Genomic DNA, 13,131 nt, shown 5'->3' with positions numbered 1-13,131 from the left:
CTTGACCATTTAAATAAGGGTAATTTTGGAAGAATCTGCCTAAAGTCGTTTTAAAATCATAAAGCACCATTTATTTTTTAAAAAAAATAAAAAACCTAAAAAATCACTTATTATGAAACGGAGGGAGTATGTTCTAAATTGTGACAGCCAATATTCAGTGCCTACAGCCAATGAGGAAATTCACCAAATTTGTCGTGAAATATTTTTTATTATATTAAGAAGAGGGGTCTCAGGAAGATCACGTCTTAACCAGAAGTTCTTTTGCTTTCTGTTTTAACCAAACATTTTCTACGGACAATTTAATCCAGTAGGTAGAAAGTCTAAACTCACATATTTCTCTCTTTTTATGTCAAATCCCTTGGTCGAGTGAGTTTAGCTTATACACGGCTGAATAAAAATTATGCTACAATTACAATATAAAAATTGTAATACAATGACTAATAATCACTTGCATTGTGTATGCTTTATAGTTTGGTTTATTTTGTTAAAATGTGATATACAATGTAAAAGTCAGAACACCTTTTTTAAAAGTAAATAAAAAATAAAAAGATAAAATCAAGTTTATTTTGATCTTTTTGTTATTTTATTCCGTAAAATCTATTGCCTTGTAAGTTATCCCATGTTAATTTGGATATAAAATAATATCGTATTACAGTATAAACTTATACCAGCATATATTGTTTGTACTGAAATGAAATGTCAACCAAACACAACTGTGTATGTAAAATGGAAGACAAATTCCTAGAAATTCCTATTTTTCTCTCCTGCTTCTTTCTTTTGTAGCTCTTCAGCGTCGTTGAAAAATTAATAAATTGGGGAGAACTAGTATTATGTTTGGACTCCTTTGGTACAAGTTATGCAGGATTTCAGTGCACAAATATGATAATTAATGAAAGAATTCTTATGTAATAATTAATAGATGATATAATTATTATGTGAAGATTAGTACCATTTATATTGTCAATTAAATCCTGAATTAATCATATATTATCTTATTCACAATTTTATACTGCGATTAATTGCTTCAGTACCACGTACAAACCGCCTCTTATTGTTTCCGTATCCAATGACGCAATACGTCGAAAAAGTCATGTGGTAACGTCTACTAGTGTTTGCCAAAAAGTTTGACGATAGCTTTTCGTCTCTTAGTTAACGTCTGAGTAACGACGACAACAACAACAAGAAGCCCAGTAGAATCCCACAATGTGGGGTTTGGGGAAGGTAGAGTGTATGTAGACCTAACCCCCACCTTGAAAGATAAGGCGGCTGTTTCCGAAAGACCCTCGGCTCAAGAGAGGAAAACAAGACAAAAAGTCAGATAGAGACAAGCATATCAAAAACAATATGAAAACGAGGAATAACAAAAGTGAGAAAGTCATGATAGAACAGTCCGGAAAGAAAGGAGCATTAGCTACTGATAACCGTTGTAATTAGCCATTATTATGTACAGCTAGAATATTTCCTAGAATATTATGTACAGCTAGAATATCTTCTAGATTCTAGAATATCTTCAAGAATAAGGTAAGTCTTTTGTATATATTGATGACACCACATTATGATTAATGGGGAATTGATTTCCTACATGGTATCAGACTAGGTTTTCCTTCTCCAACCCAACCTAGCCGCCGCCCCAACCTAACCGCCGCTCCTCCTCTCTCCCCTTCGTTCATCTTCTCCCTCCCTTATTCTTCCTCCCTTCGTCTTCGAAGCCACCATGACTGACACAGGCGCAAAGTTTCACTCTGCCCTCTCAATAACCAATGTCAAATCTCTCGTTCCCTTCACATTGGACATTGAAAATGGTCCATATCATTCATGGGTGGCGTTATTTAAGGTGCAAGCCCGGGTGCATAACCTAATGCATCACATTATCCCCCCTACGGAGACCGCGGCTAAGGCCAAAATTGATGTCTTACGGGCAGCTGATCCAGAACTCTATGATCGTCTTCATGCGGCAGTCCTACAGTGGATATATGGTACGATCTCTCCTGAATTACTTCAAGCCATATTGGTGAAGGATGACACCGCGGCGAAAGCCTGGCAGAGGTTGGAGGCCATCTTTCAAGATAACAAGGGTTCCAGGGCAACCCATCTCGAGGAAGAACTTGTTGCTGTCTCTCTCGAAAAAATTTCAAGTGCGGAGGCGTATTGCAACCACGTGAAAACCTTGGTGGACAGGCTGACTGATGTGGATACTCCGGTGGCAAATAGTCTCTTTGTCTTGCGGCTCATTGGTGGTCTTCCAGAGGCCTATTCTGGCACGGTGGATTTTGTCCAAAATCAAGACCCATTAACAACTTTTTAAAGCGTTCGATCCCGAATAAAAATTGGCGGAACGTACTCTAAAAAACCGTCTCTCCAAAGAAGCCGGCGGGAACGCTGCTTTTATTGCCTCTACTGGCGGTGCCCAACAGGTAACATGGAACATGTTAACTCCAATCATCAGCATAATTTTTCTTCAAGTTCTAATCATGGCACAAATAATAATAACAAGAACAAGAAGAAAAATAATTATGGGAAGAACAATGGGCAAAACCGCAACAATGGCCGCGGTGGGGGTGGCCAGAACAGTGGCCGCGGCACCAACCAGTGGCCGACTGGCGGTAACAGCCGCAGCCGCGTCACGTCCTCGTCCCGTACCCCCCATATGGACAGTGGCCGCCACAGTGGGCTGCTCCACCATGCCCCTACCCGACTGCTCCAAGGCAACAGCCACGTCCAGTAATGCAGCCCGGTATTCTCGGGCCCAAACCTCAACAGGCCTACGCGACCTCTGTAGCCCAGCCCCATATTGGCTACACTCCGACGGACATTGAGGCGGCAATGCATACATTTTCTATCGCTCCACCGGATGGAAATTGGTATATGGATACCGGTGCAACATCACATATGACCTCGGACCAAGGTACACTCTCATCTTATTTTAATTCGAGCAATAGTAATCATCGTATTATTGTTGGTAATGGGCATGTAATTCCAATTCATGGTTACGGGAACATTACTCTCTCACCTCCACACCCCCTTCTCACCTTAAATAATGTATTGCATGCAACCAACCTCATTAAAAACCTTATCTCTGTCCGAAAATTTGCCACTGATAACTGGGTTTCTGTTGAATTTGACCCATTTGGTTTTTATGTGAAGGATTTCCAAACGGGGAACAAACTAATGAGATGTAACGGTACCGGGGAACTCTATCCACTCTCCACCGTCATCCAGGCCTCACCTTCAAAATCTCCTTCCGTTTTCACTGCTTTGTCTCCTGATTTATGGCATCGTCGCTTAGGACATCCGGGAGCCAATACTTTACGCTCTCTTCATAGCAAGCATTTTATTGAATGTAATAAGAACAAACAGTTTTTTTGTTCATCTTCTACTTTGGGGAAACAAGTTAAATTACCTTTTTATGAATCGATGTCATTTACTGCTTTTCCATTTGATATAGTTCATAATGATCTTTGGACGTCGCCCGTAGCTAGCTCTAACGGGCATCATTACTATGTACTATTTCTTGATGATTTTAGTAAATTTTTGTGGACTTTTCCTATCTCTAAGAAGTCTCAAGTTTACTCTCTTTTCACCACATTCCATGCTCTTGTCAAAACTCAATTTGAAAGGCCCATTAAAAAATTACAATGTGACAATGGGAAAGAATTTGATAACGGGCCACTTCAATTATTTGCTAAAAAACATGGGATGCAATTCTGCCTCTCTTGCCCTTACACATCTCCTCAAAATGGAAAAGTCGAACGTCATATCCGATCCATAAATAATGTAATTCGGACCCTGCTTACCCATGCCTCGATGCCCCCCTCATTTTGGCATCATGCACTTTCTATGGCCACATATCTTTTGAACATTCTCCCAACTAAAGTTCTCGGATCCTCTTCCCCTACTCAACTCCTCTACCAAAAAGATCCTAACTATTCCCATCTTCGGGTTTTTGGATGTCTATGTTTTCCTTTGTTTCCATCTACCACCATGCATAAGTTACAAGCACAGTCCACTCCTTGTGTCTTTCTTGGGTACCCTTCCGATCATAGGGGATATAAGTGTTATGACATGTCAACCCGAAAACTTTTCGTTGCCCGTCATGTGGTATTTGATGAGCACACATTTCCATTCTCAAAACTTCATACTCCTGCCTCTCACACGTATGAAATTTTAGACCATAATGTTAATACATCACTCATCATATGCAACGAAATTCTGGAAATACATCTCCCAACACTCTAAATCCCCTACCACCTCCACCCACGGCCAATCCCAGTTCCCAGCAGCAGCCCAACCCGCCGCAGGTCAGCCCTTCCGCTGCTCCTGGACCGCTGACTTCCAGCCCGCCTCCATCGCCTACGGCCCAATCCCCATAGTAGCTCCACCGCATGACCACTTGATCCCGTAATGGCATTTTCAAACCTAATTTGAAATATTCCTCCAACCTTAACACCGATACCACTACCTCCATCTCTCCATTACCCAAAAATCCCATAAGTGCTCTCGGTGACTTAAATTGGAAGAATGTCATGATGGATGAATTTAATGCTCTAATTGAAAATAAGACATGGGAGTTAGTTTGTTATATCCCGTATTTTTGAACCTCGGAGTATCTGCTGGGGTGGGGCCCACATACCGAGATTTTTTTTGGAACATCTGAAAAGTCATATGAATCACATATGTAAAGTTAAACACAACTCATGAAGTACCTTTGGACCAAATCAAAGTGGAAACCCTCCAAACGAATATTTTTAAGAAAACGTTTTCGGGTGACCTGACTTTGGGGGGCAAAAACTGTATTGTAAGTTTGGAATTTCGAAAATACCTTGAAATAGAAGTTGTAGATAATTGAATTAGCTTTCCATCCATAGGTCGTGGGTTCCCAGGTGACGTCGGTACAAGGAGTTATGAACGTTTTAAGGTCGAAAGGTCAGTGGGCTAGGCCCAACTCGGGACCAACCGAGTTGGCCCAAAAAAATGAAAAAAAATTCAGGCCCAAGTGAGGAGCCATTCGGCCATGGTCCATAAAAAGGATCCAAGCCCATGGAATTAAGTCATGTGGTCAATGAATAAAAGACCACTTAATCATCCAAATTCCATAGAACTTTCAAGAGAAAGAATAGGAGGAAAAACAAGAGAAAAACAAGAACAAAAAGAGGGCATTTCGGGTTTGGCCATAGAAAAATCACCCCTCAAAATCTTGCCTCTAAAATTATTTTCTTGTTGAATTCCTACTAAATTAAGTGTCCTCTACAACTTGGTGTAATTGTTTTGGAAGAAGGAGCACTTATTTCTTCAAGTTGACAACTTGTTCAAGTGAAGAAGTTTGTAGAAAAAGGTAAGAATCAATTCCTTTTTCTTATGTTATGAAGGTTTGTTTATGTTGTGGTATGTGGAAATGAGTAGAAATTATGGAAATAAGGAAGTTTGCAAAGTGGGTATGTATATATATATGTAGCCATGGGTGTATATATGTTGTATACATATATGAGTTGAATTTTATGTTGCATTCTAGTTGTGGTTATGATGGAAATTATATTGGGAATGAAAGTTGAATGAATTTTGGTTGAAGTTGGAATGTAGATGATTATGTCACTTTAGAATAATTTTGTGATATTATGGAAATGAAGTTGTTAAGATGTGAATTATGATTATGGTTGATGAATTTGGAAGTTGGAAACTTGTTATGAAGTTGTATGCCAAAGATTTGATGTTTTGCATAAGTTATGATTTTGGCGGAAGATTGTATATCATGTATATCGAGTGTATATCTTAAGGAAAACGATATGAAATGTTTCTAGAACTATATGGTGATGATCATGATGGTTGTTGAATATGAAATTATTGATCTTAGTTGAAAGTTGGGTTGAATTGAAGATTATGTCAACTTGTGAGAAAAAATGACTAGTTGAAGGATATTTGTGTTCTTAATGTTCTTTGTTGATGTTAATGTTGTCGTTTGGGTTGTTGTTGAGGATTTATAGCCGAGTTGAATTCTCGGGGTGCTATATGTATAGGGGAAGTGCTGCCGAAATTTCGGTAGCCAAATATGCATTAAGTTGTAACTTTGGTATTCATAGCTTACAATTGGTAAACTTGACCAATTGCAGTTTTTCGACGAAACGGGAAGTGAGTTTGGAAAGGCTTAAGGAGCGTGAAAGGTATGTAAAGCAACCCCAATTCTTCCCTTGGCATGCCCCTAGTGTGTTAGGGTCGGATCCGGGCCTCGAAGGACCTCTTGGCCCTCGGAATCCGCAAGACAAAATTTTAGTTTTTCCTTCAGTAGAATTGAACCATTTTGATACGCTTTTTCTGAAATTATGCAATTTTGCTCTAAATTATTCAGAAAGCCATAGAATGTCTGTATAACCTTTTTAGGTGATACTATATGCTTAGAGGGCACAATTTGAGCCCGCCGCCTTGTTTGTCCCAAGGCGGGCCCACTATTTACGGTTTTGCCCCTAATGTGTTAAAGCTTCCCTTTTAAGCGATTTTTGAAAGAAATGTTTTAATTACCCTACTAATCGCTTAACGAATATTATTTTAAATATTCTGTTAAATATTATAAATTATTTTGACACTCAGAACGACTTCGGGAAAGTTATACTTCTGTAATTTATTATGATATCCGAAATACATTTATTATGATTCCGTCCGACTCCATTGGATTGGTTTGTCTTTGATACGCTTCATCGAGTCTTTGAAAACATTTATTATATTTTTAAATTGCATTAGTCTCTCACTACTCCATTCGTGGATGTCCCAATGTTTCCCACACTGAGCCCGGGCCATGATATGTTGTCAAGCGTGATTCTCTGCATTGTTCGCCGCGCCCCGATGTGAGGGGGAATGTATACGCGTACATGGGTCTGTGGAGTATGATGTGCCATGTCCGCCTATTCTGATCTGATCTGTATGGCCATTTTGATATGACATTATATGATACGGGGCCACGCCCCTTTTTCTGATTCCTCTGTATAGTGGCACCAGCGTCGGGAGGGTGGCCACATTCTGTCTGCCGAGTCCCGTGTCAGGGACCGGATATGATATGATATGACATATGTTTCTGTACGCATTCTGTCTGTTTTGGAAATATGCATTTGACACCCTGGATTCTGTACTCATTTTCTGTAACCATTATGATTTGACTTCTGTGATTCCACTTTACATATTCAGTACATATTTCGTACTGACCCCCTTTCTTCGGGGGCTGCGTTTTCATGCCGCGCAGGTACGGACGACAGGTTTGCTGATCCGCACGTTTAGGATCCCATTTCTGCTATTTTGGGGCGCTCTCTTCTACAGAGCCCATCTTTTGGTACAGTCTGTCACTGCTATCTGGATATGTACTTTGTTCAGGGTATGACGGGGCCCTGTCCTGTCTTATGATTATGATATGTTCTGTAGAGGTCTGTGGATACATCTGTGTGGGTTCTGTACATATGTTTGGGATATTCTGTTCTGTGATGGCCTTATCGGCCTATGTGTGCCAAGTCTGCTTTTCTGCTAAGTTCTGTAGCGACCACTAATATTATTATTCTGTTAATATGCTAATTTGGGGTATCGGGTACGTATAGGTGCCCAGCTCGGGCACTGGTCGCGGCCCACGGGGTTGGGTCGTGACAAAAGTGGTATCAGAGCGGTTCGTCCTCGGAATGTCCACAGACCGTGTCTAGTAGAGTCTTGTTTATCGGTGTGTTGTGCACCACACCTATAAACAGGAGGCTACAGGGCATTTAGGAAACTACCGTTCTTTCTGTCTTAGATCGTGCGATAGAGCTGTGTTATCAGGATGACCCCTTCCTAACGAGTGGCTATATTTGCAGATATGCCTCCAAAAAAGGCGACAGCGGCCCAAAAGGCCAAGTCAGTTGCCGTAGGAGAGACTAGCCGGGTCCAGAGGACTACCAGGGCCTAGGTATATATTGCTCCGGAGACTTTGCCCCAGGCAGAGGGTTCTTCTACACCGCCACTCGTGGAGGAGATTGGGGCAGCCGTAGCTGTAGATCGGGGGACGGCTCCACTGCCAGCTCCCGCAGTTCCAGTACCTGAGCCTCCAGCTCCACGGCCAGGCACTGAGGATCAGTCTATGAGGGAGGCAGTCCAGTTGCTGACTAGACTTGTGGCAGGGCAGGTTCAGGGGCATGGACTGGGAGGTGACCGGGCAGTCAGGCGTGATAGTTCGAGAGCCCGTGAGTTTTTGACTTGTAACCCTCCAGAGGTCTTCGGGACAAAGCCCGAGGAGGATCCTGAGGAGTTTATTAGGAAGATGCGACGCACTCTAGATTTGATTAATGCTTCCGAGACAGAGTCAGTCGCGTTAGCTTCGTACCAGTTATATGATGTGGCGGCAAACTGGTACGAGTCATGGGAGCTATCCAGGGGGGACGGCGCTCCTCCAGCAGTTTGGGGCGATTTTTCTCAGGCATTTCTTGGACACTTTCTGCCCCCCAGAGTTGCGACGAGCCAGATCTGATAGATTCTTATTATTGAGGCAGAAGGGCCGCAGTATTCGGGACTATAGTTTGGAGTTTGATTCCTTGGCCCGATATGCACCTACTGTGGTGGCTACTATGGCGGACCGGATGCATAGATATATTATGGGGCTGGATCGGTATTTTGTTGATAGCTGCTTAGTATTGGCTGCTCAGCCCGGTATGGACATTGCCCATATCCAGGCCCATGCCCAAGGCATGGAGGATCGGGGCAGAGGAGGACACCAGCCTGACAGGGGCCAGGATCGGAGACAGCCCAAGAGGGCCAGGTCATCTGGAGACTTTCAGGGCAGACAGCCCCAACAGCCGCAGCAGCCTAGCAGATTTTCATCTCAGCCGGCGCAGAGCGCGCCTCCCAAGCCTGCAGGTCGCAGATTCGATAGCCCAGGGTATTCAGGAGCAGGCCAGAGCTCCAGGGCTTCAGGTTCGCGGACAGATAGGGGTTCTGGTCAGATGAGGCCACCCAGGGTTCAGTGTTCTTTTTGCGGCAGATACCATACGGGAGAGTGCTACAGAGACACCGGTGCATGCTTTTCTTGTGGCCGTCAGGGCCATTCTGTGAGAGATTGCCCGTATAAGGGTAGTTCGGGTGGTGCAGCGCAGCCTACCGGATCAGCCGCTGGGTCTTCATCTTCGTCAGTGGCTATGCGCCCTACGGGGCAGGGTATTTCGACACCAGCGGGTCGCGGCAGAGGCCGTGGTGGAGCTTCTGGTATTAGCGGTCCTTCGAACCGTATTTATGCTTTGGCCAGCCGCCAGGATCAGGAGGCATCTCCTAATGTCGTTACAGGTACTTTATTGGTCTTCTCTCGGTCTGTGTATGCATTAATTGATCCAGGTTCAACTTTATCATATATTTCACCTCTTGTTGCCGGTAAAATTGGTATTATGTCTGAACCTATAGAGCCATTTGAGGTAGCCACATCGATAGGGGACTTTATTGTAGCGAAACAGGTTTATAAAGACTGTTCTGTGATTGTATGTGGCCGTGATACTAAGGCAGATCTGGTAGAGTTAGATATGACTGAATTTGATGTTATTATGGGTATGGACTGGCTAGCTTCCTGTTATGCTAATGTTGACTGCCAGAATAAGGTGGTTCGCTTCCAGTTTCCCGGGGAGCCAGTTTTAGATTGGGCTGGAAATACAGCATCGCCGAAAGGTAAGTTTATTTCATACCTTAAGGCAAAGAAAATGATTAGAAAGGGTTATATCTATCATCTGGTACGGGTGCAAGACTTGGACGCAGAGACGCCGACACTTAAGTCAGTCCCCGTGGTTAATGAGTTTCCAGATGTTTTCCCCGACGAGCTTCCAGGTCTTCCTCCAGAGCGGGAGATAGATTTCTCTATTGATTTACTCCCAGACACTCAGCCTATCTATATTCCTCCGTATAGAATGGCGCCTGCAGAATTAAAGGAGTTGAAGGAGTAGCTGAAATATTTGTTGGATAAAGGCTTCATCAGACCCAGTACTTCGCCTTGGGGAGCCCCGGTATTATTTGTGCGTAAGAAGGACGGGTCGCTGCGTATGTGTATTGATTATCGGCAGCTGAATAAGGTAACTATAAAGAATAAATACCCCCTCCCCAGGATTGATGATTTGTTTGATCAGCTGCAGGGCGCTAAGTGTTTTTCGAAGATAGATCTTCGATCCGGTTACCACCAGGTGCGAGTACGAGAGGCCGATATCCCTAAGACAGCTTTCCGGACCCGATATGGGCATTACGAGTTCAGGGTTATGTCTTTTGGGCTTACTAATGCCCCCGCAGTATTCATGGATTTGATGAACCGGGTATTCAGGCAATTCTTGGATATGTTTGTAATTGTATTCATTGATGATATCCTGGTTTACTCCGGCATCAGAAATTATATGCGAAATTTTCTAAGTGTGAATTCTGGCTGTCTTCAGTGGCTTTCTTGGGGCATGTTATTGCAGCTGATGGTGTCCGGGTGGACACACAGAAGATTGAGGCCGTGAAGAATTGGCCCAGACCTACGACGCCCACAGAGGTACGCAGTTTCCTGGGGTTAGCAGCCTATTACAGGAGATTTGTGGAGAAGTTTGCTTCGATTTCAGCGCCTTTGACAAGGCTGACTCAGAAGGGAGCTAAGTTCCTGTGGTCTGACGCTTGTGAACGGAACTTCCAGTTGCTGAAGGAGAAGCTGACTACAGCCCCAGTTCTGACTCTTCCAGAGGGACCGGACGGGTATGTTATTTATTGTGACGCTTCTGGCATGGGGTTGGGCTGTGTATTGATGCAGCATGGCAGAGTTATAGCGTATGCTTCCCGGCAGCTCAAGCAGCATGAGAAGAATTATCCTACCCACGATCTGGAGCTCGCAGTGGTAATTCATGCTCTGAAGATATGGAGACACTATTTATATGGCGTTCATGTGGATATCTATACTGATCATAAGAGTCTCCAGTATATTTTCAGGCAGAGAGAGCTTAATTTGCGACAGCGGAGGTAGCTGGAGCTTCTGAAAGATTATGACGTGGATATTCTGTATCATCCGGGTAAGGCTAATGTTGTTGCCGATGCATTCAGTCGGAAGTCTATGGGCAGTTTGGCCGATTTACAGCCAGACAGGAGAGAGATAGCCCGTGATATTCAGCAGTTGGCTAGTCTCGGGGTTCGTCTGGCCGATTCTGGAGATACACGGATTTCTGTTCGAGGGGTTTCTGAGTCATCCCTCAGGGACGATATTAAGCGGCGTCAATACGAAGATCCTGTCTTAGCTCAGTACAGGGACACAGCCTATGATAAGGAGAGGACTCCGTTCGAGTTTTCCCCGGACGGTACTTTGTTATACAGAGGCAGGTTGTGTGTACCTGATATTGCAGGCCTTCGGCAGCAGGTTATGAGCGAGGCACATTATGCTCGCTATTCGGTCCATCCTGGGTCTACAAAGATGTACCATGATCTCCGATGCTTATACTGGTGGGACGGCATGAAGCGGGATATTGCAGAGTTCGTTGCCCAGTGCCCTAATTGTCAGCAGGTCAAGATTGAGCATCAGAAGCCGGGTGGACTGTTGCAGGAGATGGAAATCCCGACTTGGAAGTGGGAGGTTATTAATATGGACTTCATTACAGGTTTGCCTCGCACTCCACGGAAGTATGATTCCATCTGGGTCGTTGTTGATAGGCTGACGAAATCAGCCCATTTTCTTCCCGTCAGGACTACTTATTCCGCCGAGGATTATGCCAGGCTCTATATTAGAGAGATTGTGAAGCTTCACGGAGTTCCTATATCTATTATTTCTGACAGAGGCGCCCAGTTTACGGCGCGTTTCTGGAGGTCGTTTCAGGAGGGTCTAGGGACTCAGGTGAGTCTGAGCACAGCCTTTCATCCTCAGAGCGACGGACAGGCCGAGCGCACTATACAGACGCTGGGGGATATGTTGCGGGCCTGCGTTATTGATTTCAGAGGCAGCTGGGATGATCACTTGCCATTGATTGAGTTTGCATATAATAACAGTTACCATTCCAGCATCCAGATGGCTCCGTACGAGGCTCTATATGGCAGGAAATGCAGATCGCCGATTGGCTGGTTTGATATTGGCGAGTCAGAGTTGATTGGCCCAGATATGGTCCAGCAGGCCGTGGACAAGGTAAAACTTATTCGGGAGCGACTGTTGGTAGCCCAGAGTCGACAGAAGTCATACGCGGATAAACGGCGTCAACCGTTGGAGTTTCAGGTAGGCGATTGGGTATTCCTGAAGGTATCGCCTATGAAAGGCGTGATGCGGTTCGGCAGAAAGGGTAAGCTCAGTCCGCGTTATATTGGGCCTTATCAGATTGTTCGAAAAACTGGAAATGTCGCCTATGAGCTAGATTTGCCATCTGATTTGGAAGCGGTGCATCCGGTATTTCATGTCTCTATGCTTCGTAAATGTGTCGGTGACCCTTCTAGAATATTTTCTGCTGATGATATTCAGGTGACGGAGCAACTATCGTACGAGGAGCAGCCCGTATCTATTTTGGATCGTCAGGTAAGGAGGCTTCGGAATAAAGATGTAGCCTCTGTTAAGGTACTGTGGCGGAACGATAATAGGGAGGAAATGACATGGGAGGCCGAAGAGGAAATGAAGAAGAAATATCCTCATTTGTTCTCTATACCCACAGGTAACCTTAAATCCCTGCTTTAATTTATTCCAATATCAATCGTGTGTCATATGTGATGTCTGTAAACATGAACTCCCCCAAAGTATTTTCAAACCCTATGAGATTAATTTAACATTCGAGGACGAATGTTCTAAAGGGGGGGAGGATGTTATATCCCGTATTTTTGAACCTCGGAGTATCTGCTGGGGTGGGGCCCACATACCGACATTTTTTTTGGAACATCTGAAAAGTCATATGAATCACATATGTAAAGTTAAACACAACTCATGAAGTACCTTTGGACCAAATCAAAGTGGAAAGCCTCCAAATCTTGCCTCTAAAATTATTTTCTTGTTGAATTCCTACTAAATTTGGATATAAAATAATATCGTATTACAGTATAAACTTATACCAGCATATATTGTTTGTACTGAAATGAAATGTCAACCAAACACAACTGTGTATGTAAAATGGAAGACAAATTCCTAGAAATTCCTATTTTTCTCTCCTGCTTCTTTCTTTTGTAGCTCTT

The 13,131-nt window shown here is 43.7% G+C and overlaps 1 protein-coding gene across 1 annotated transcript; it reads left to right on the top strand.

Moving 5' to 3' along the window:
- The first annotated feature begins 1,714 nt into the window (after positions 1–1,714).
- LOC132631261 (uncharacterized) lies at positions 1,715–2,305 on the top strand. The gene has a single exon (XM_060346859.1). The coding sequence runs from the start codon at positions 1,715–1,717 to the stop codon at positions 2,303–2,305; it is 591 nt and encodes a 196-aa protein (XP_060202842.1).
- Positions 2,306–13,131: the final 10,826 nt, after the last annotated feature.

Source organism: Lycium barbarum, chromosome 3, assembly GCF_019175385.1.
Source record: "Lycium barbarum isolate Lr01 chromosome 3, ASM1917538v2, whole genome shotgun sequence".
In the NCBI taxonomy this organism is placed as follows: domain Eukaryota; kingdom Viridiplantae; phylum Streptophyta; class Magnoliopsida; order Solanales; family Solanaceae; genus Lycium; species Lycium barbarum.
Note: the sequence above shows the minus strand (reverse complement) of the source record. Positions and strands in the feature narration are given on the sequence as shown.

Bases quoted from the DNA above. Each gene is read 5' to 3' on its own strand.
- LOC132631261 (XM_060346859.1), top strand. From the start codon at position 1,715: ATGACTGACACAGGCGCAAAGTTTCACTCTGCCCTCTCAATAACCAAT.